The following is a 23625-nucleotide window of genomic DNA, read 5'->3' as shown; positions in this document are numbered from 1 at the left end:
TCGCGAGTAAATGGGATTTCATTTAATTATTTATTTCTTTTTTTCTAAATAACGAACGTGAAACATTATCGAATCTTTTTTTTTTTTTCATTAAAAATCATTCCAATTCGATATCTATCGAATATGGAATAATTAAATATTCCGACATGACAAACTGTCGGTAGAGATTTTGCATCACAATTTTATTTTACATTAAATGATTGTATTTAAATAAATAACACAACTATACGATTTATATACGCGCATAAATTTGAATATGAATAATTATAATATAAATATTCCCATACGATTTTATTTACTTTTGAAATATTAAAAATAATACATACGGTAACTCTACCTATCGCTGAAAGCAACCAGTACTATCTTTTACATCCTTTTTTCAACATCGATAACTCTCATATAAAATTTCTTTAAAATATTTCTTACCTTCCATCAAAATTACTAATTATCGTTAATAAAATTGTCATACCAAAAAAAAACAAAGAATACAACGAAAGTATCAAAACTATTCGAAATAATAATTTCAATTAAAAAGTATCATTGATCAATCTCAACCAAAATTAACCCTCGTTTCTAATCGAATCTATTTTTTTGCACAACTTTTGAAATCAATGCAGTCGATAAGGTAGATCACGACTTTTGTACCGACGCTATCTTAATTGGATAAAATCTCGACAGATGTCAAGAAGAATTTCTAGAGATCTACCTTGTCGACAAATTACGAATGCGTCGATAATTCTAAAATCATCCAGAAGAGTGCGTTCGATTTGTTGTTGTCCTTGTCACTCTCACAGGATATTAACCGACTGTTTAAAGACCCAAGTGTAACCCCCTTGTCACGTTCATTCTCTCTCTCTCATTCTCCTGACACACTCACACTCTCACTGTTTCTCTCTTTTTCTCTCTCTCTATCTCTATCTCTATCCCTCTCACACTCCGTGGAAGTTCTGCTGGTTCGCATTGACCGCGACAGAAACGTTGGTTGTTCATCGTCGTCGTCGTCGTCGTCGTCGTAGTTGCGCTCTTCGCGATCTCCTTTGCGGAAGGTGCATGCGTGCGCGCGCGCGCACAACCATACGTATAGGTGGTAGTAATAGGTCCTCCTTCCTCGTATTAAATAGAGCCTCCTCGATATGGAAAATGATCGGACGAGGATACGATACATCGTGCTATTACAAATTCGGTCTACCGAACAAAGTGAATTTATCAAAAAGTTATCATAAACAACAACAACAACAACAACAAGCTCGTCGGGAAGAAGAAGAAGAAGGAGAAGAAGATAAAAAAAAAAAAGAGAGAATAAGAAGAGGAGCAAAAGGAGCAAAAGGAGATAGTGGTGGTGGTAATACTTGTTTGGTGGTGGTGGTTGTGATTGTGGTGTAGTGGTGGTGGTAGTGGTGGTGTCATCGTAGTTCAGGATGAGCTCTTCTCAGCAAGAAAATGCTACTACCATCGTCTGCAGGGAGGTTTTCGACGAAACTTCTCATCCCTCAAACGAAGGTATTCTGCAAATCATTAGAATAAAAAAATTAATAAAAAAATGTGACATTCTTTTTTATTTTTATATTTTTATATACATATAAAATACATTTCTATCATATGATTCCCAAAAAAATATATTTTAGATGCGTATATGTATATATAAATGTGTGTGTGTATATATTAGCGTGCCTGAAAATGGTCGATAACGGTTAGCTAATACCTGAATTTACATTTTTTCTCTAATTTTTATTTTTTTATTGTATGACTCGTCATTATCTTATCTCCCAGGGACTAACTATAAAACACATCATCGTTATTTGTTCTTTCTCTCTCTCTCTCTCTTTCTCCCTTTCTCTCTTTCTGCACCCCACCCGCATCCCCTCTTTAATACACTTTCGTAACATGTTTTTCCTATATCATGTCCTTGACCACGAAGAAAGTAATAGAACCAGAAGGCCCTTACGTGGCTTAATTTAAATTACAAAAATCTTGCAATAACTTTTTACCCCTTCTTTTTATTTATTCTTTTTCTTTTCTTTTTTTGCAAATTGTAACTTACGGAAAATAACTTCGATGACATTTTCTTTTTATCTCTCTCTCTCTCTTTCTGACTCTATCTTTCATTTAATGGCTTAAACTCTAACCTTAGCGTTATTCTCATCACTGTTTGTTTCCCTTTCTACAAATACATATCTACACGTTCGTATAACATCATTCTTTCTCGCTACTCGACACAACGATCATCATCATCATCATCATCATCATCATCAGTAGTAGTAGTAGTAGAAGTAGTAGTAGTAGTAGTAGTCGTAGTCTTTCTCTGATGTCAGAGGAAACGTCAAAGAGGAATATCTCAACGAGAAAGAGAAAAAAAAAGAACTTGGTAGGGAGAGTGGTGTCATGAAAAAGGGCACGCTTTCCTTGTTTATTTATACCGAGAATGAGAAAGAGACGACTAAAGAGAGAGTGATGAGAAAGAGAAAGAGAGAGAGTGATAAAGAAGAAAAGAAGGTTCGTGTGTTGGGCGCAGGGTCGGTGTAGGGAGCCGGCTGCAACGAACTCGTTCCCCAACGCGAACCTGGAAAATCAATAGCTTCCGCACTGCGGCGAAAGTTTTGTCGTGCCTATCTCTATCTCACTCCTACTACCTATTTATCTATCTATATCTAACACACACACATACACATATACACATATTTGTCTATATAATTCGCGATCTATTCATATAACTACAAAAACTATACAAAAATCTATGTGTATATATATATATAATATATAATATATATATATATATATATATATATTAGGTTGAACCCCAGAAGTTCGTATATATATATATTATTATTTATTTATTATAATTTATATTATAAAAATATTATATATATTAAATAAAAAAATTATGTAATATATATTATATTAATTAAGTATTTAATAAAATATAATATATATATTATATTTTATAATATATATATATATTAGGTTGAACCCTAGAAGTTTGTGCGTTTATTGTATTGTTTCAGATAGCGCGCAATCTTATTTCTTTTTTGTAAAGTAATAAAATTATTTTATATACAAGTGAAATATTAATAAAAAAAAAAGCACGAACTTTTGATTCACTTTAATAGATATATATATATACACTATATTTTTAAATCATTAAATTCATCTCTCTGACAAATGAGAAAATGAATTGCATTATGCATCATATTAAAAATATCCTATTTTATTATCAAAATTGTTATCATCATTATACATGTAATGTTTAAACACTACTAAAGTCTATAAACATTGTCTGGTTTCGCTCATATTTTTTTTAAACCAACTATACCCCCACTTCTATTCACATCTACCACCCACCTATCCACCTCATTATTCACGACTAACGCCGAGAATTGCCGAACCTTTTTCTCTGTTCTTTGAACATGTTTACGTGTATATGTACATGTGTTTGTATGTGGTACGTATGAACAGATGGTACCTCGAAGGTATACCCTAGAGGGTCACCTGTCAAAGAAGAAGTTCCTTGATGGAATTTTTAAGCTCTCATGCTTGGTTAATCCTACCCTCCTCTTATTCTTAGCCCCCCCCCTTCAACCCTCTTTCAACCATGTCAACCCTGTACCATTCCACCCCCCTTCTTCCTCATTCTTTTCATCTTAACGGCAACCTTTAATATCGGATTAGATCTTTTTTTCTTCTTTTTCTTTTTTAGGCTAGACTTTAAGCTCACAAATTGAAGCAAAAATTTTGCAAACTTTGCAATATCTTATTTTCGTTCTATCCAAGTATGTGTGTGTGTGTGTGTTAGATGTTCTCATGCAACAGGCTCTAACGGGTGCTTATTTTGAGAATGAACCATTTTAACATTAGCGATTATCGATAGTATGGATGAATTACGTTTTATATATTACATGGGGCTAGAATATTTTCATATTATTTTTAGATCTATTGTCTATTATTTAATAACATCCTTGAATATGTGTATGTATGTATGTGTGTATGTGTTTATTGGGGGAAGAGGTGTAATTATGATATTTTTTGTTTATACGTTAAAACATGTTTTTCTTTTTATTTTGAAATATTGTTTTATTTTTATACGAATTAATATTTAAAATTTTTTAATTGTTATTTTTTTTTGTAACCTGTCGAGTGTAGCTCGACATTAGACTCGATGTAAAAATATGTAACTTCGATCAACAGTCGACATATTATTAATAATAAAAGTTCGATTAAATATTAATGTCTATAATTTGTAATATTTTTCAGAGGTACTGGATTATGCGAAAAGACTCGGAATCGATCCAGATGCCGAAGCACATTTACTTCCATTGGCACGCGAAGGACTGATGGCTGCCCTTCCAAAGGGATGGATACCTTGTTATCACGAGGCAAGTGGTGCTTGGTATTATTATCAAGCATCCACCAGTACAACAACATGGGAACATCCTTTAGATTCGGTTTATAGGGAACTAGTTGATCAAGTTAGGAGTGGTAACCGGCAAATGAGTGTTGGTACGATCTAAAAGTTATTAATTAAATAATTATTCTTTAAATAGATTTGATTAAACATTATATCTATCTATCCATCTATCTATCAACCTATATATGTATATAATATATTTTTTAGTATATATTTTGTTTAATGTAGTATATATATTAAATAGTTACTTATATGAACATTAATATATTTATAATTTATATTTAATTTATATGTTATATATACATATATAATATAATATGTATATTATTATATATATTATTATATATTAGGACGAGTCATAAGTAACTTCCGATGCGTCTATGTAGAATCTATTTTTCGTATTTATCTACTATAAGTAACCGAAACAAACGAATTCTTGATATAACTAAATTGGTTTGTAAAATTCCGTTCTAGAGATACGACCTTAAAAGACGAACCGAGTGCAGAACGTTTTTCCAACTTTGACGAACCTTTTAAAAGTAATATTGGAGCAAAATTCAATAGATACACGTCCAACAGATACAAAGAGTACAAAAAAACTCCATGAAAAGTGTCCTGCACTTATTAGTGGCAGAATCACCATTCTTTGTCTCATAAAAACGGAAGTTATTTATGACTCCACCTAATATATTATTATATAATATATAATATATATTAATATATATTAATAATAATATAATTATATTATATTATATTATATTAATAATATATTAATATAATATATGTATAACATATATTAAATATATATATATATATATATATATATATATATATATATATATATATATATATATATATATATATATAATTAAATATATAATATATCCAGGGTGGGTCACCACATTTTACCATCTAGATTTACGTTATTATTATTACGCGTAGCAGACAATGTTTAACATGGAGTTGAATGGCTTTGAAAGGGGTTCATACTGATGGTACTTTTTTTTTGTAGGTGGACATGTAAAGGAAATATGAAGGTCATTAATGGTTTTTTTTAAACGGAATCATATATTTTTTATTGCATCATCTGATGCTCTTTCATATTATTTACAAAAAAGTATTACCCTATTTATGTAAAAAAATTATTACTTTAGGAGATATTTTAATTTTTATGTCTATTTACAAAAAAGTATTTTATGAAAAAGTTGTCTCTTTGAGTGAGAGCCCAATTACAAAATTCTAAACGTTTATAACAGTCATTTGCGGTCAGTTCTTGAACCTATGATACATGATATGAATGGTATTTGTGCTTTCTCAGTATGCGTAAAATGCTTTTGCAGCTAATTCCAGCTTGTCTTTCGATTTCGCGAGAGCTAACGGATGGATTTATCGTAACTGCGGCTAACACTTCCCAAATCGTTGGATAGGACGGGGTGGGCCTATTCATTTTCCGGCTAGATCACCAGATCTAACGCCCCTCGACATTTCCTATTGAGCTACTTAAAAAATAAAGTTTACGCTGAGCCTCCGACTACAATGGCCGATATGAGGGATCGTATCGTCAATGAATGCAAGAAAATAACATCAGATACATTAAGAAACGTTAATGAGTCATTAATTTCTCGATTCAGAAAGTGTTCTGATGCAAATGGTCCACATTGAACCTTTTTTGTAAATAGACATAAACATTAAAATATCTCCTAAGGTAATAATTTTTTTACATAAATAGGGTAATACTTTTTTGTAAATAATATAAAAGAGCATCAGATGATGCTATAAAAAATATATGATTCCATTTAAAAAAACATTAATGACTTTCATATGTCCTTGACACGTCCACCTAAAAAAAAAAGTACCATCAGTATGAACCCCTTTTAAAGCCATTCAACTCCATGTTAAACATTGTCTGCTACGCGTAATAATAATAACGTAAATCTAGATGGTAAAATGTGGTGACCCACCCTTTATATATATATATATCTTTATAGATATAATCTATATCTATATATCTATATTATATCTATATAGATATAATCTTTTATTATTTTTCTTTTGATATTATATAAAGAATAGAATTAATTACGATCATTAGATCAATTTAATTATATTTTCAACTTAAACAAATATTTATTCCGCAATTTAAACGGATTTGATGTCAGAGATTAGAAATGGAATATTATCTTGATGTGCCAAGATTTATCATACGTTATTATATGACTTTAGATACTCGGCCAATTTTATATAAGTCTATCCTATTCATCTATTCCATTTTTATAGATATACAGTTTTATATAGTAACATATATATATATATATATATATATATATATATATATATATATATATATATATATGTATGTGTGTATTATCTATATAGATTAGGTAAAGAAATTTATTTTTAACATTTATCTTGGCATTTATTCTATCACACATTTTATACTTAATTTATTCTCTTTTATTAAATATTATAAAAATAATAAAATAAACGTAATATAATGACGTAATTAATAATAATATGTCAGGTTGATATTTTAAAAACGGATAATCGATTAACTATTATATCAATGTTTAAATAATTAATTTTCTCAACACATTAACGTTGTAACATTTATTAGATGACATATTTTACGGATAATTTGTTTTTTCATTATTTACATTTAAACATTATAAAAATTTATAATGGTGGTGTATAAAATGTCAGGTTGATATTTAAAATTGATAATCGATCAATCATTGTCTCGATTACTCGATGAAAAGTATTTATGAAGATTACATTTATTAGAAAAAAAATGATATATATATATATGCTACCGTATAAACATCTTTATCTTATGTATTCATATATATATATATAGGTATAAGAATTTACGAAATACGATATAAAGTTGGATCTATATGGATATCTATAAAAGATAATATTTAATTGTTTGGAAAAATAATTTCATTTTCTTTTGTTTTCTTTTGATACGTACGCATCGTTAATCCTATTTATTGATAATAACAAATATCAAAAAGAAAAACATTATTTTATATATTAACAATTGGACCACTTCAGACTGAAGTCAACAAAATTAAAATCAAACGGACAAAATAAATAAACAACGAATTTAATTTACTCAAAAAAAACGAAAAAAAACGAGATAAGTTAATATTATCAATTCGATAAGATAAACGTGATATAAACAAAATGAAATATATATCTATATCAACATACACGTGCGAGAGCATGAGTAACAACACACAAAATAATTTTATACATGATACTATAATTAAAATCATCTTCTCGATGAGGTAACATAAAGACTTCGTAATATAATTAAAAAAAAAAAAAAAATGACCACAGAAAAAACTAAAAAAAAAAATGTTAAGTTACTTGGCAAATATTAATACCTAGAAATAGAAGAAAGTCTGCTGCTCGTCAAAATTTTTTCTTTGAACTATACAAACACAACGAGTCTCTTGATAATTAGACGAGAAACATAAAGATAGAAAAATGAAAGAAATGGAAGAAAAAAAAAAATAATAAGAAAGAAATAAAGAAAGAATGAAACGATTTATGGTAATTCCGATAAAACCATACAACATACATCTTTTTTTTTTGTCTCTTTTGAACTTTTCACGAGTAAGCGTAGTACACGTATTAGATATTAGTATAGTATAATACTAGTTATAATTAAAGCAAATATAGTCACATCATCTCTATCCTATGTTTCACTATGCGGTGGCTAATAGATGATTACATAATGTCATGCAACGCGTGTTATATGTTGCCTCTTTCAGTTTCTTCTCTCTTTCTTTCTTCCCTTTTACTATGTCTTTTCTTTTTATACATATATATATAAAATAATATCTTTACGTAATCTTCCTCATCCTATATCGTTTTTTTTTTTCAAACGATGCAACGCAACGGCAAAAAAAAAGATGATGGATAGAAAATAAAAAATAAAAAGAAATATAATATCTACTCCACTTTATACCAGAGATGAGAATCAAAGGAAGTTGTTGTCTCAAGGACGCGAAAGCCTCTTTTTATGATAGAAAAAAAAATAAAAAATAAAAAAGGAATAATAATAATAATAATATTTTTGCATGTGAATTATTTCGAAAATAATAAAAATTAAAAAAAACAGGTTTTTCCTCGACAGGTTTTACTTATTTTACTTTGAGATGAATAGATAGATGATAGACAGATAGATAGATTGATAGATAGATGGATGAATAAGGGAAGAAAGAATGGGAGAATAGTGTGTGAAAAATGCAGTCGACTGCATTTCCACTCGAGGGAACGTTGACACTGTCTCCTCCTCTCTTTCTTTCTTCTTTCTTTTTTTATTTTTTATTTTATTTTTTTTTTTGACAAAGAAAGATATGCAAAAGAGTAAGCAACGATCAAAAGCTGGGACGGATTTAAGGGAAAGTGCAACGGGGGTACGGATCTCTAAATAAGTGGGCCTTGATAAAAATAATTTGTTTTTTCTTTTCTTTCCTCAAATTTTATTCTTTCCCAAATTGTTCTAATTATAATATTGTATTACGTTTTTTTTTTTTTGAAATTTATTATAACGAAAAATATTATGTTCTAATAATTTATTTGAACGAAATTTTGGTAAAATTGAACTTGTAAATAATATTTAATTAAAATTAATTTTTGGAAATATTTTAAATATAAAATGTTTGATTTTTAATGGAAAGTATCCAAATTGATTTAATATTTTATACTTACTATTAATAGAGAGCATATATTTAAAACTTTGTTGTTAAATCGAATAATGTAATTATTCGTTTACTTATTATAGTGGACATATTTATAGTTTCACTAACAATAAATTTTTCATCAGATCTTAAGTTGACCTGGGGTTAATATACTTTTAAATCCGTCCCTGTATCAAAGATAATTTAATTTCTCTTTGTCAACCCGATTGTTTTATAGATAATTTTTTGTTCTTTTTGTTTTTTTTTATTTTTTCCTTTTTCTTCTTCTTCTTCTTCATGTTTTTCATTTCAGAGGAAGATTCAAAGACAACGGCCAAAGATTTGGAGTCACACGAGGAAGCGAGTTTGCCGAAAGAATCAAACGTTTCTCGTGAAAATACGTCGTCCACGTTGAGAACGAAGATACCGACTAAATTAGCTCCATTGAAAAAAATCGATCGCAGTCAACAAGATGTCAGGAAGAAAGAAGATAGAATACGTTCACGAAGAGAAAGCGATACCAAATCCGATATTATTTCGTCATTATCAACTGATCGTGCTGCCAGAGATTACACGAATCTTAAATTTCAAGATCCTAATTTTTACGAGTGTCCAAAATTATTGGACCACAACAACGTTACCGTAGTGTCTGGTAGTACAGAAACGACAACACCAATTACGACACCTAAAAAGGAATTGGATTTGAAGGAAGTATTGAAAAGATCCGAATCGTTGAGTCCAAGACACGAAAAAGATTGGGAACAATTATCGAGTAAATTCAGTTCAGAAGAGAATATCATTGATATTGATAAATTAAGTGCCAGTAATTTGGCAAGATCGGACAACAATAAGTTTGATCTTAAATTTGACAAAGAAAAACATCCAAGTCAATTGGGCCAACAAAAGGAATTAACGTTAAGCGGCGGTGGTTCGATGTTTTTAAAAAGTAATCGTAGCAGGGATACTACACCTAGTCAGGACAGTGCTAAATTAGAAGATTTTCGCGTAGGTTTAGGTGCTGATGTTGTTGTTCTACCGGACGCGCTCAAGTCGATCTTGAGAGAAAAACAATCGGAGGACGGTGAGCCAAGATTCATTCATTTTTATTACGATTTGTAGTATAACGCGTTGTTACCATTTGTACTTCGAACATTTTTCAGTTTACGTCAATCTTAGTACCTAACAAAAAAAAAACAGAAACAAACACTCTCTCTCTATTTATCTATCTATCTCTCTCTCAAAAAAAAACAAAAAACAAACAAAAAAACAACTCGTAGAGAAACAAACAAACAAAAAAAACCCTTTGTTTTGAAATTTAATTTAATGAAACTTTTTTTGAAATTCTAATTTGCCAGACGAGAGGCCATTGGACGAGGAACGGAAAAGTGTACGATTTGATCTAGAAAAAGAAGTCGATATTAAATTCACATATTCTGGATCGGAAGATGAATGGGATTCAGGATCGGAAGAACATAATCTACCAATATCTAATAATACGACTATTGTTGATCGTCAATCTGATACTACGACGTCATCAGTATGGAAAGGAACACCCAATCGTTCCTTTGACGATGATGATAAAAATGACGAGATTGATGATGTTAATATTAAAAAGAGTACATTGATAACCAAATTGCAACCATTACCAAAGACTAGTAAAATAGTTGGAAAGAGATTCGTCGTAAGGAACGTTTCCGAAACTGAACATCGAACACAAATGAACGCTAACGATACAACAACAACAACACCAACGACAACAACATCAACAACAGCGACAATAGCAACAACAACAACAACAACAACAACAAGTTCTGTTATTGAAACTGAAAATGACAATGAATGTACTACTACTACTACGAACATACCTGAAATGACTAAAAGTAAATTTGACAATATTAAAAATATCGATTTGATATCAAAAAGCGAAACAGAATCGAGTATTACGAAAAATACTGATACCATTAACGTACCAGATAAAACTTGGAAGACCACCGTCAGATTACATAATATCGGTAGCAGTGGTAATTTAGATCTTGCCAGAATTGTAAAAGAATTTGAAAGTTCTAATCGTAATATTGGCAAATCTAAATTAGAACATTCGAGAAGTTTGGAAGATACGAAAATAAATTTAAGCAAGGAACACGAGGTTGATTTAGAAATGTTGAAGAAAGAATTTGAAGAAAAATTGGAACTAGCTAGGAAAGAATTTGAAGATAATCTACGGATAGAAAAGGAAGCACTTAGGCGTAATTTTGAAGAAAAATTGATTGAATTTAAACAAGAAATGGCTGTAAAGGTAAGAATACACTCATATATTATATATAAAATTTGTGAATAAGTTCTTTTTATAGTTGTTGTTACTTTAAAAATTACAAAAATTAAATAAATCAATCACGTAACATCGTATTTTGTGTTTTCTTTATATTTTTCCAATAGGAAGAAGAAGAGATACAAAAATTAATAGCAGAAATGAACGAGTCAAGGGCAGAAAAGTTGGAGAATGTCAGATTCGAATTAGGAGCTTGTTACGATAAGGAATATAAGGAAATTTTGACGAGTTTCAAGAGCGAACTTAAGGAAAAGAAAAACCAACTTCTTGAATTGAGAAATCAAGAAATGGAGAAACTGGAGACCGAACACGAGCGTGATCTAGGTGCAGAAAAATTAGCGAAGTTTAGCGAATTTGAATTGAATAAGCAACAAACGGAAAGGATCGAGGAATTGAAAAAAGGATTGGACAAGGAGTTCGATGAAATTAAAGCTGAACTTAGAATACAACAGAGGGAGAAAATAACTAAGCTCACTGAGGAACATGACAAGTGTCTTGCCGAAATCCTGCGTGACTTTAGAATCGACGTGAGTACCTGACGATGCTGTCTATTGTTTTAAAATAAAAAAAGAACACACTATTGAAAACGAAAACACTTTAAAACAAAAACCAAAAAAAAAGAAACAAAACAAAACACCCTAAAAATCCTTTCCTGAAACATCCGCTAAAACAAGCAACCAAATATTATGCAAAAGCGTACTTTTTTCTTTTTCTTGTTGTTAAGTATAACGAGAAAAAGGATTTAAACAATATAATAAAAAAATATATTTATTTATTTAATCCTTTCGTTACTGTTGACCTCATACATGGGTCATTCGCGCAAAAGGATGTAGTAATGAAAGGGTTAAATTAAGATATATTTGTATGTAGAACAATAAAAAGGAATGTTTTAAATTACATTCTTAGGCCTTATTGAATATATTGATTCGTTTAAAGAAAGATCATAATATATATATACGCAATATTTATATATGCATAAACAAATTTTTCTATTAGATTTAAAACTTAGATCAATCAAATAGAAATATATATATATATATATATATATATATATATATATATATATTATGTCAATTTTTGGATTTATAGTCACAAAGGTCTAATACCAATTGTTCTTAATGATAACATATATAATATAAAATATTAAATAGTTTATAAGAAAATAATAGAAAAAGTTAACTATATATTATTGATAGCGATTTAAATGTGTTAAGAGTTTATATTTGGAAACGAAACAAAATAAAAAGAAAATAGAAATAAAATGTTACGATTCGTTCGTAAAACACAGCCTAAGTTACTGTGTATTAAACGTTTATACTTTACCCCCAGGACAACTCACGGGTCATTAAATTGCAATCATTGAAATTAGTTCTAATATATACATATATATATATATTCATCAATTAATAATCCAATCATACATATGTCATAGATTGATCAGGTTCATAAATCATTTAAAAAAACAGCACATCCTCTTAATTCCATTCATAAAATCAAATTATCAATTGACATGATATAAAATAATATTAAATTGAAAAGGATCTGTATTGATCTTTTAATTAGTATTAGATCTATCAATCAATTAGATTGTACTAATTAATCGATCTATGGAATTGTTCCAATACGATAGGATGAATTTTGAAGCACAGGAGGACTAATAACAGGAGTCTGATGATAGCACCAATTTGTGTGTTGTGTATTGTAAGGATTACGATAATTATTATGATAATATCGTAGATGGATCATTGGTGTACTGCCATATTTCCAGGAGGGTCTTGCACGTAAGATGTACAAGCAACGATTAGAGGAAATTCGTGCTGATTTTTCGCGTGACCTTGAGAAGGAAGCTAGAAAGCAGACCGAACGTACTCTACAACAGGAATGCATGGACTTCGAGAAAATACGTTGCGAGAAACGTCTACTACAAGACAAGTATATAGCCTTGAAGGAGAAATACATCAAATTGAAGAACGATGTTAGGCTAACTGTCGAAAGAAGAAATAAAAGCCGAGGTGGTGGTGGTGGTGGTTACACTACAGCATCGGAAACTGAAAGATCAAAAACTGAGAGAACTGATTCATCCGATCAAAAGTGAGTTTATTTTGTTAATTTGTTTTATTTAATCTTACTATTTTTACATTTATATTATAAACGTTTATTTTTAATTTTTTTTTTGTATCTATTATGATATTAATATTCTCTTTATTCTAAATATATTAACTTAATTATAAATTAATGCTATCGTTACTAACGACCCATATAAGAGTCATACAAGTGTCTAACATACACTCGTATGCGTGTCGTAACGAAACGGTTAATAATAAAATAATGTCAAATGAAAATGTTCTCTTTTAAATTATAATATAATGAAGAAAAATAATTTTAAGATGATTCATATCATAATAATTCATATATATATCGTGTCTCATAAACCATATCATTCGATTGAATCATCATTATAATCATAACCTTAACAATTATCAATAGAAATGATTAACTAAATAAAAAAAGAAAAAAGAAAAAATATATAAATTATTGACAATTGTAAAGGTATTGTCGGTCATATTCATGCGATTCGCCCTAATATCTGGCTATAGGCCTTAAATCGTGCCCGTAGTACCCCACTGAGGAGCACACATTCAACGAGTTCGATGGCAAACGCTAAGCCAACCGATATAATTCGGACAACAACAACAACAGCAGCAGCAGGAACAACAGGAACAACAGGAATAGGAACAAATACGACAGCAACAACAGTAGGAGCAAACGACAAGAGTCAAAGTTTAAACGAAAGCGAGGATTCGAAAAGCGCGGCCAATAGGAGTAGCAGCAGCCAGGGGGGGTTTCGTGGCATTGTTCAGACCAATAGCGTGCCTTCTACGAAGAACGCCGCGAAATTTGAATCCGACGACACTACTACGGCGAGTGAAACTAACGCGAACACAATGAGAAGGCGTAAAAGTCTTGGAAGAAAAATTACGTCTAACAACAAACAACAATTAAATACTAATCCAAATATTACCAGTGGCAGCAACAACAATAATAATAATAATATAGAAAATCCCGTAGAAAATATCCGTAAACAATTGGAAAAGCTCGAACATCTTGGGGATCAATTGCCGAGCAACGAAACGGCCTACACTCTTCGATATCCTTTCCAGGATAAAGGTGATAAATCATTTGAGAAGAATTCAACAAATTAATTATCCAATCACCTCTTTCCCCAAGCTTTTAATTATATATTTTAATAATTTTCATTATTATGTTGGATACATTTTTATTAATTTTATTTGATCAAACGATTTCTATAAATTAATTATATAAATAAATTAATATTTATAAATGTTTAACCCTTTCGTTACTAAAGACCCATATACGGGTCGTACATCTATAAATCAATTGCTTTTGTTTTGTTTAAACATACGTCATAAATCACGTTAATTTTTTCCAATATTTCTTTGACGTAATATTAATAAAAATCGTATGTAACAATACATATCGTGCACGTTCGAGACGCGTTTGCAAACAGACATCGTTAGTAAACAAAAACCACTATGACTCAATCATTGATATTCGAGTATTCTGAACGAGGTCGTTCGAAAATTGCGTGTAAACAAATCGATTTAATACAATCATTTCTTATTCCAACGCGTTTCGTATAATCAATCTATACACAGAAAATTTATCTCTATATATATACGTGTTTATATAAGAAAAAATATCCGATATATATTATGAAAATTATTAGAATAATATTCCTATTTATTATTCATTGCTAAACTTTTCCTCTATTTCTCGTTCGATGATTTTTATTATTATTATTATTATTATTATTATTATTATTATTATTTGATATTTTCTTTTTTTTCTTTTTTATTTATTATTTGTTCGTAATAAATTCAACAAAAAAAAAAAGAAAAGTATATTACTGTATCATTTTTCTCCTAGGAATCTATACACTTTACTTTGGTTAACCACTTACATCCCTTCGTCTATCTTCTTTCGTAAGTTAAATTATTATTGTGATAAATCGAAGAAGTTTGCTATAATTAGGTATTTATTATTCATATTTTATTTTCATTCGAATCTTCTCGTGCTAATCGAAGCTTTGAACTTTTCCATCGTGCTCGTATTAATCGTTTTTTCCCTTTTTTTTCTTTTTTCTTTCTTTTCTTTTTCATTTCATTTATTATTGGTCGATTTATACAAACACACACATATATGTACGCAATCTTTCTCATATATTTGTGAAGCTACATTTTATTTAAATAAAATAAATAAGATATATATGATATATTATGATATTAATAATGATTATTATTAATTGTAGCACCAGCAAATGCGTCCTCGGAATTGGAATTCTTTCGGCATCGGATACACGTTGAAAGGGATTCAGTGAGAAGGGCTAGAGAAGCATGGAAACAACAGAGGAATGCTTTCCAGGGTAGACAAAGGGCTTTGAAACAACGAAGTGCCAGAGCTACGTTAGAACAATTAGTCCAGGTATATTAATAATAATTATATTGATTTGTGGATTAATATTTGATTAGGAAACAAACAAATTAAAAAGAGTAATTATAAAATTATATTCCAAAACATTTCTTTTTGTATTTTATTTTATTTTATTTTTATTTATTTTTTTTTTTTAGGAAGAACGTGAACTTTCTGACATGGAGGTCAGTTTACATCGTACGAGAAGTCTTTTAGGTGAAAAAGTAATACACTTGAGACACTTGGAACAATCTTTGGAAAGAGTAGCTAATGCCAAAAGAAACGAAAACGATGCTACATCTACGAAAAACGACGAATTGACCTTAAGCGATATGTCAAGCGCAAGTAGCGGATTCAGTTCAACAGATATTGGAACTGATACCTTTATAGGTAAAGTCGATTAGGTAAAAAAGACTTTCTAATTCTATTAGAACTCGTTCTCACATATTTTTTTGTTCTTTTCTTTTTTTTCTTTTTTTTTTTTTTCATTCATTCAGACAAACCAGATCATTATCAAGAATCGACAGAGATAATCGCCAATTTGGAGAATCTTAACTCAGAGATACGTGAGATTTGGAATGTTTTAAATAAACGTCAAGATAGTAATAATATACCACCACCTACTTTGATGTATTCGTATTTAAGATGGCTACGTCTTCATCCATTAACTGCTTCGACTAGTAATATACAAGGTTTGTTTATTTATAATAATATTAATTGTTCTCTTTTTAATTTTGAATAAGTGCAAAGAAATGATTTGTCTTATTCATATTTATGCGTTAAAACAAATAATCAAATAGTTTCATTAGAATTTAATTCTTCATCGGTAACACCTATCTTTGATGATCACAATGTTTTCGTTGAATAATTATTTTTATTTTTATTTTAAATTTAAAAAAGCTCTAAATATAATAAGATAAACTATTATAGAATATATTGTAGAAACATTATAAAGAGTATTAGTAAATGTTAATCTAATTTTTTTAAATAACAATAATATTGAGAAAAACATCTTACCACCTTACCTACTGTGAGGTTTTACAATACAAATTAATTTACATATATATTGTTTTTAGGTACTTTCGGTACACCGAATATACAATCAAACATTTTGTCGCAATTAACCGCAGCGCAACCACCATCAACAACAACAACTCAAAACATAATCGCACAGTATGGTCCTAACAGTGGTTTCACAACCAGCGTTGGAAATACCGTAGAAAAAAGTTCATCGAATTTGGCTGATAGAACAAGAAATCTCAGGGATTGGTTGAGACAAGCTCGTGTTGAAACAACTGATATGATTGGCCCTGGACAAGCAACCCTCTAAACAAAAATTTAATACAAAAACACAACCAAGAAGAATATAAGATAATATATCAACTATAAAAACAGTAGCGTATTAAGTGGCTGTGTAGTGCCCCGAAATACCAAAGAGTTTAATTGTCAAAGAAATTTTTGAGATCTTAAAGGTTTTTCTTTTTATTAGGGTTCGAGAAAAATTACATATTATAAAAATAAATTTAATTAATGCGTTCTAAGATGAAATTTGTTATTACTTTTTCTTTTCGATTGATAACTACTTAACGGGAATGTTTTTCAAACATATTTTTTTATTCCAACTTAAGTTTGTGGGGCCCTCGATTGACTTAATCCGCCACTGTATATAACAATAAGACTAATGTCCTTCTTCCTCGTATATCTCTCTTATCCGTAGCTGTGAAATTCTTACTTATTCTATCGTTTATCTCAAACATATTGAATGAAGAAATTGACAAAAAATACGTTCTTGCTGACGATTAGTTCCTCGACTATTTAAAAAAAAAGAAAAAAAGAAATAAACTAATCAAATCCTCTCTTAAATTAGATTAACGAATTAGACGTGATATTTACCTGAATTTAGTTTTCTCAAATAAGGGTAAAATTATATATAAATATATATATACTATTTTACGATTGAAATAGTTGTAAATCTGATTAAAATACACATACACGTACACACAAAGAAACTTCCATAAGCAAAGATGACGAAAAGCAGACAAACTTTATTGAAATAAAAAAAGAAAAAAAGAAAAAAGAAAAATTGTCTGACGATGAATCTTGTAAAAGAGTATGATCTTCAATCGTTTAATCTTGAATGAATTAATTCAATTCAATTAAAATATATAAAATTGTAAGTGTGAGAAAGAGAAAGAGAGAGAGAAAAAGAGAGAATAATCAAGCAGCTTTTTAATGAAAAATTAATGAACGATTTGATGATTTATGGTGACAAGAAAAGAAAACAAAATGAAAACAATGAGAATATACACTATTTAAGTGCATTATATTTTAAGATGATAAACGTTTCTCTATTATCATATATATATACAAACATATATATAATTAATATATATAATAATTCTAGTCGATGATTAAAAAACAAAGAAAAAGAAAGGGGAAAAGAAATGGAGGCTGTAAATACCAATATTTTCGATACTATTTCAATCCTGAAATAGAAAAGCCTTGACCACCCATTTAAATAACGTGTCAATGTGTAATACTCTGTGAGTGTAACGTTTGTATCATTTACTTATCAACATATATATATATAAATAGAAAGAAAAAAAGATAATGAGAGATAAGAGATATAATATATAACGAATTTTGTAGCTGTTAGAGTTCACTGCTGCTACTACCTCAGTCGTGAATCTTTAAAAGTCTTTTGACTATTATACGAACGTAAAAAATGTGCCGATAATTAATATTATTATTATAATTATTGTTATCACTAATGTTAAATTTAAAATAAGTTTCATGATGGTTCCTTTTTTTTGACGTTTCTATCTAATCAACGATTTAAGATCGGGATAAATGCTTTTTTCTTCTTCAACTAGACGAAATTACTGGAAGGGATTATTATTTTTTGTTAAAAAAAAAAAGGTTCAAAGTATTACTTTTTTTATCATTATTGATTACATTCAAAGGATTTGATTTTTTTTTTTTTTTATTACATGTTACTTTGAAAATGATTACTTTTGTTTTATTAATTTGAAATAATATTTGATATGATTTTTGTTTGCTTGTTAAATTGTTTAATAACTTATTCTCTATTTTTTTTTTTTGACATTGTTAATTGTTGTATTACATGTAAAGATTAGAAAGAAAGAAAAATATAACAAGTGCCTGATTTGTTTGATTTAAGAACAAACAGAAAACAAAAGAAAGAAAGACAGAAAAAAAACAAAAAGAAAACCCATGGAAATCAATTTGAATTGTGTTTTAAATTATTGATTGATAGGTATTACAATTTTTTATTTTTTTTTATTTTTTTCTAATTAAATCGTCGTAAGAAACAAAATGTCTACACCCGATTTACTTGTAAATAGAATGATTGATAAGATAGATCGATATGATCTAAGAAAGATCTCCGACGAATCTTTTTTCAAATAATCTTGTGTATATATATTTTTATGATCCATAAATTCGTCAAACAGTTTCACCCTCTACGCCCACACCCACCCCCTCTTTACAGTATTGTCGTATGTATAATGTACAGAAACATTTACATATATACATGTGTGTACGTAAGAAACAAAAAGAGAGAGAAAGAGAGAGAGAGAGAGAGAGAGAGAGAGAGAAAGTAAAACTGTATTTTACAAATGAGAAAAACAATATCCACTTCGTTCGTTTAACAAAAATTTTGTCTATCTTTCGTATTTGAGAAATCTATTTCGATATATATTTTTTTTTGCTTCTTTTTTCTTTTTATATAAATTAAAGGAAACAAAATTGTCAACGAAAAAAAAAAACAAATAATTAAAAAATAATATATGTTATAATAAGCATGATTGAAACAAATCAAACGCATGTATGTGTATACATATATATATATATATACACTTCGTAGATATGTTTTTTATATCCGTATAAACAAGACTCATTTATATTAAAAAAAAAAAAATATATATATATATATATATAGATAATATTGTAATAATATTAATATCGAAATGATTTCTTTTCGAAGGTAAATATCAATCAAATCGCCTAATTGAATGTCGCGAATCGATTATATCTCAGGTACGAAAATATGTCGTTTCGTTTAAGATAATCGTTTAAAAATAATAACTAATACGTAATTATTATTATTATATATATATATACAGACACACAAACACACGTATACTTTGATCAACAATATCCCTCGCAGCATATACAAGGTGTCTGAAGTTTTTCCAATGAAATCGTGTCAGTATATATAATGCACGAAATTATGAAAACCGATTTTGACATAATTCGAAAAAATCTTAGACACCCTGTATATTATAACATTTAGTATATATGTATATACATATATATATATATATATATATATATATATATATATATATATATATTTATCTTACCAATTGTTCTAATTAAACGATAATTATAAAAATAATACAAAGAACGTTAACAATGTACTCCGGAACGTAATAATTATCCAAAGCACATCTCTCAATTGCCAAATCGTAGTGTTTAGAAATAATAAAAAAAAAAATAAAAAAATAAAAAAGAAAAAAAATCTTTTGATTTAACGTTTTAAATCGTTAAAATGAAGGAATGACATAACGAATGAAGAAACGAATACAGGTATTATTATTGCTAAATGTATTTTTTTTTTTCATATCGATCGTTAACGAAACTCGGTCGGTAAATTATACGACAAGTAAAAAAAAAGATAAATGAATGAATGAATGAATATAAACCAAAAAAAAATATATATATATAAAATAAAAATAAAAATTATAATAAAAACTTTTGATGTACTGATTAGATATTTTTTCCGAGATGATTAGGAAGTTTCATAGCGCAAATCTAAGATGCATATTTTAGATCTCTTACGTCACAGTAATTGTGATCTCATTAGAAGTATGTAATGTGTAATGTAATTAGAGATCTTACATTTTGGAAAAATGATAATGATATTTATGACGGTAATGACGATTACGATGATTAATAAGAAACTGATTAGATCGATTCAAAGAGACAGAGAGAGAAATAATAATAATAATTATAATTATAATAATAATGAATTATAAACGATAAAAGTAAAAGAAAAATACAAAACCGGACACAAAGAAAACAATTATTTCTAGTCATAAATATTTAATGATTTCTCTCTATGTAATTTGTACATTTATATTTATTGTTAATATAAATGAAAGAACGAGAAAATAATCAGTGATTGATTAATGATTTAGAATATATTTACTAATAATTTTCTTCATTATTTATATATAAAAATGTAAACTCCAAAATAATAGTATTTTTACGTCAGTACCGTCTTTTAATATTCGATTATGTTATAATTATGATTTATAATATAGTAAGTTATTTAATTAAGATTATTCTTCTTATAATATTAATTTGCATATATGTAAAAGAAATTATTTGATGACTATTATTTTTGTAAATCCAAAAATAAAATTAAATTCATTTGATTTTATCAAATGAAATAATATATATATATATATATATATGGGACAAAATAATTGCATTTGAAGGATTATAAATATATAAAAGAAAAAAAGATAAATCACAAAAAACAATATTATTCCATTCTTAAAATTCTAATAGAAAATGTATCATTAAAATAACGTTTTTTTTTTATTTATGGATTTGCAAAAAGACTGTCGTAATTACTGTACACAATTATTGTACTTCGTTTTATCTTTGAAAAAAAAAAAAAAGAAAAAGTATACATTGATATTATTTGTATAGAGACGAAAATTTGAAGACACAGTATAAGATGGAAATTTTTAAAAGGCGATTGATTTATTGAGAGAGATATTGAATGAATGGAAAAAATAATTCTATACAAAGCGAACAATACGAAACATTAGCGTCCTTAAGAGAAATTGAAGTAAAGTAAAGAAAAGAAACGAAATGAATGCAAAAAAAAATAAATGAAGAAAAAAATACTAAATAAATAAATAACAATAATAATAATATTAATAGATCACATTGTTTTGAGGATTTTATTTCATCGGATGATATCTTTAGATCATATGTTTCTTTCTCTTTCTCTTTTTATCCTGTTATATTCCTTGAACTCATGATTCCGGAAATAATCTACAATCTGTATATTTGTCCTCACACTCATCGGAGTTCCTCTCGAAGTCTTCTTTAGACGGAAACCAAGCTGTAAACGAACCAATACCATTTGACTTCTTGTTCTTCAATGATTGTTGAACAAATTTGATCACTATGGATGTTTTACATAGTAACAATCTTATGCAGGGAGAATCAAAACCGTCTATTGTGTCCATCAATTTATCCGTAAGTGCCTCGTTTCGTGCCTCATCCAACAATAATCTCATCTAAACATAAACGGAAATAATATTGTTTTTACAATTTGGATCGATCGAAATGTTTATATAATTATTCCGTTAGGTTTATTTCTTTCTTTCTCTTTTTTTTTTCTTTTCTATTTACGAAACGCATTTTAAGATCCGATGCGTGTTAGTTTTATTTTATATGATTATTGTTTTTGATAATATATTCTTATTTTAATTACATTATTTCAATTGATTTATTTAATTTAATTTTATATAACAGTAAAATAATCTTGTTTTTTTTTTTTTTAAAGAATAATTTTAGATACTTAAAAAAAAAAAGAAAAAATAATAATTATATTGTAATAAGATTTGATATTAACTTTATCATTTTTATTTTCTAGAATGAATTTCAATGGATCCCAAGGGGGGATTGTTTCATCGTTGGATTCATCTTCGATGGATCGATCAACTTTGTCGGTTTTCACTGGTGGTAAGTCGAAGAGTGAACTGATCTAAAAAAAAAAAAACCAAATATATTAAAATAAACTATTAACGAAAGAACAGTGAAGGAACTGCAAATGTTAATATAATTTCAGGATGTCAGAAAAAGCACTTATCTTATATTGTATAAAGATTATTAATATTGATATTTAATATTCGCAAATTCTCTAATTATATCTTTTTTTTTGTACATTTCATTAAAAAATGTTAATTTTCTTTAGACAATGTTTTATCTTATTTTTCATGACTTACCATTTGTGCTAGAAAAATTACACTGTTAACGGCAATGGCTGCAATTTTTTGCGTATCAAGACCGAATAATCTGAAGAATGCAGATATCAAATTGGTCGGACGAAAATCTTGATTTTTGTCTGGTTCTTCTTGTTCTTGTTCTTCCGGATCTCCACGTTTTGACGTGTATCTTTTATCATTTGAATTGAAACTTTTAGATACGAGATTGGTAACATCTTTAACGATATTCAGATAATCGTTAGCATATCGTAAACCAGTTTTGATTTTATCAAACATTCCTATTTGATAAATGATATGAAAAAAAAAGAAATAATAATTTGTATATATTATCATTATCATCATCTTTTTTTAATTTATTTGTTGAATATATTGAAAAAAGAAAAATTACCATCTGCTTTGGTATAAACAATCGAATCGAAAATGATTAATATTAGGATAAATTGTAGGATCACTTTAACTGAAAACATTTTAACGCTATGAAGAATATTTCAAGACTGTGATGAGAATTTTCGTTCTCCGTTGTAACGGGTGTTCAAAAATAATTATCCTGAGCGTTTTAATTGTCGTACTAGTTCGCTCTGTTGACCAAGCATTTACAAAAAGAAAAAAGAAAAAAAAGAAAAGAATAACAGAATGACAAAGTAACAACAACCCGGTTTT

At 28.3% G+C, this 23625-nt stretch overlaps 2 protein-coding genes across 4 annotated transcripts; one reads left to right on the top strand and one right to left on the bottom strand.

Moving 5' to 3' along the window:
- The first annotated feature begins 555 nt into the window (after positions 1-555).
- On the top strand, positions 556-21891 carry Cep164 (centrosomal protein 164). Of its 3 annotated transcripts, XM_015326922.2 has the most exons (11): positions 585-1500; positions 4249-4494; positions 9407-10174; positions 10449-11389; positions 11530-11949; positions 13191-13513; positions 14040-14590; positions 15753-15925; positions 16072-16303; positions 16411-16605; positions 16990-21891. In XM_015326922.2, exons 1-11 carry the CDS (start codon positions 1419-1421, stop codon positions 17241-17243), a joined length of 4185 nt encoding a protein of 1394 aa, XP_015182408.1. In that variant the 5' UTR covers positions 585-1418; the 3' UTR covers positions 17244-21891. The 3 variants fall into 3 exon arrangements, with proteins under 3 accessions (XP_015182411.1, XP_015182409.1, XP_015182408.1); XM_015326923.2 differs by lacking the exon at positions 16990-21891 and having other exon boundaries at positions 569-1500; positions 16072-16317; positions 16411-16550; XM_015326925.2 differs by lacking the exons at positions 16072-16303; positions 16411-16605; positions 16990-21891 and adding an exon at positions 15371-15426 and having other exon boundaries at positions 556-1500; positions 15753-15890.
- Positions 21600-23461, bottom strand: LOC149032696 (uncharacterized). The gene is made up of 4 exons (XM_089172057.1): positions 23354-23461; positions 22966-23243; positions 22593-22724; positions 21600-22254 (listed from the first exon to the last, which is right to left on the bottom strand). The coding sequence occupies exons 1-4, from the start codon at positions 23430-23432 to the stop codon at positions 21988-21990; spliced, it is 756 nt and encodes a 251-aa protein (XP_089028183.1). The 5' UTR covers positions 23433-23461; the 3' UTR covers positions 21600-21987.
- Between the last annotated feature and the right edge of the window lie 164 nt (positions 23462-23625).

The sequence above is a fragment of the Polistes dominula genome, unplaced genomic scaffold (genome assembly GCF_049000335.1).
Source record: "Polistes dominula isolate Pdom_NZ unplaced genomic scaffold, Pdom_raw_medaka contig_73, whole genome shotgun sequence".
In the NCBI taxonomy this organism is placed as follows: Eukaryota; Metazoa; Arthropoda; class Insecta; order Hymenoptera; family Vespidae; genus Polistes; species Polistes dominula.
The sequence above is the reverse complement of the archived record's forward strand: the minus strand, read 5'-3'. Positions and strand labels throughout refer to the sequence as shown.

Excerpts from the sequence above, each read along its gene's own strand:
- LOC149032696 (XM_089172057.1), bottom strand. The coding sequence starts at position 23,432 with ATGTTTTCAGTTAAAGTGATCCTACAATTTATCCTAATATTAATCATT. Across the intron at positions 23,244-23,353 it reads TGTTTATACCAAAGCAGATG|GAATGTTTGATAAAATCAAA; the intron begins GTAATTTTTCTT and ends TTTATCAAATAG. Across the intron at positions 22,725-22,965 it reads TAATTTTTCTAGCACAAATG|ATCAGTTCACTCTTCGACTT; the intron begins GTAAGTCATGAA and ends TTTTTTTTTTAG.
- Cep164 (XM_015326922.2), top strand. The coding sequence starts at position 1,419 with ATGAGCTCTTCTCAGCAAGAAAATGCTACTACCATCGTCTGCAGGGAG. Across the intron at positions 11,950-13,190 it reads TGCGTGACTTTAGAATCGAC|GAGGGTCTTGCACGTAAGAT; the intron begins GTGAGTACCTGA and ends CCATATTTCCAG. Across the intron at positions 16,606-16,989 it reads TTCGACTAGTAATATACAAG|GTACTTTCGGTACACCGAAT; the intron begins GTTTGTTTATTT and ends TATTGTTTTTAG.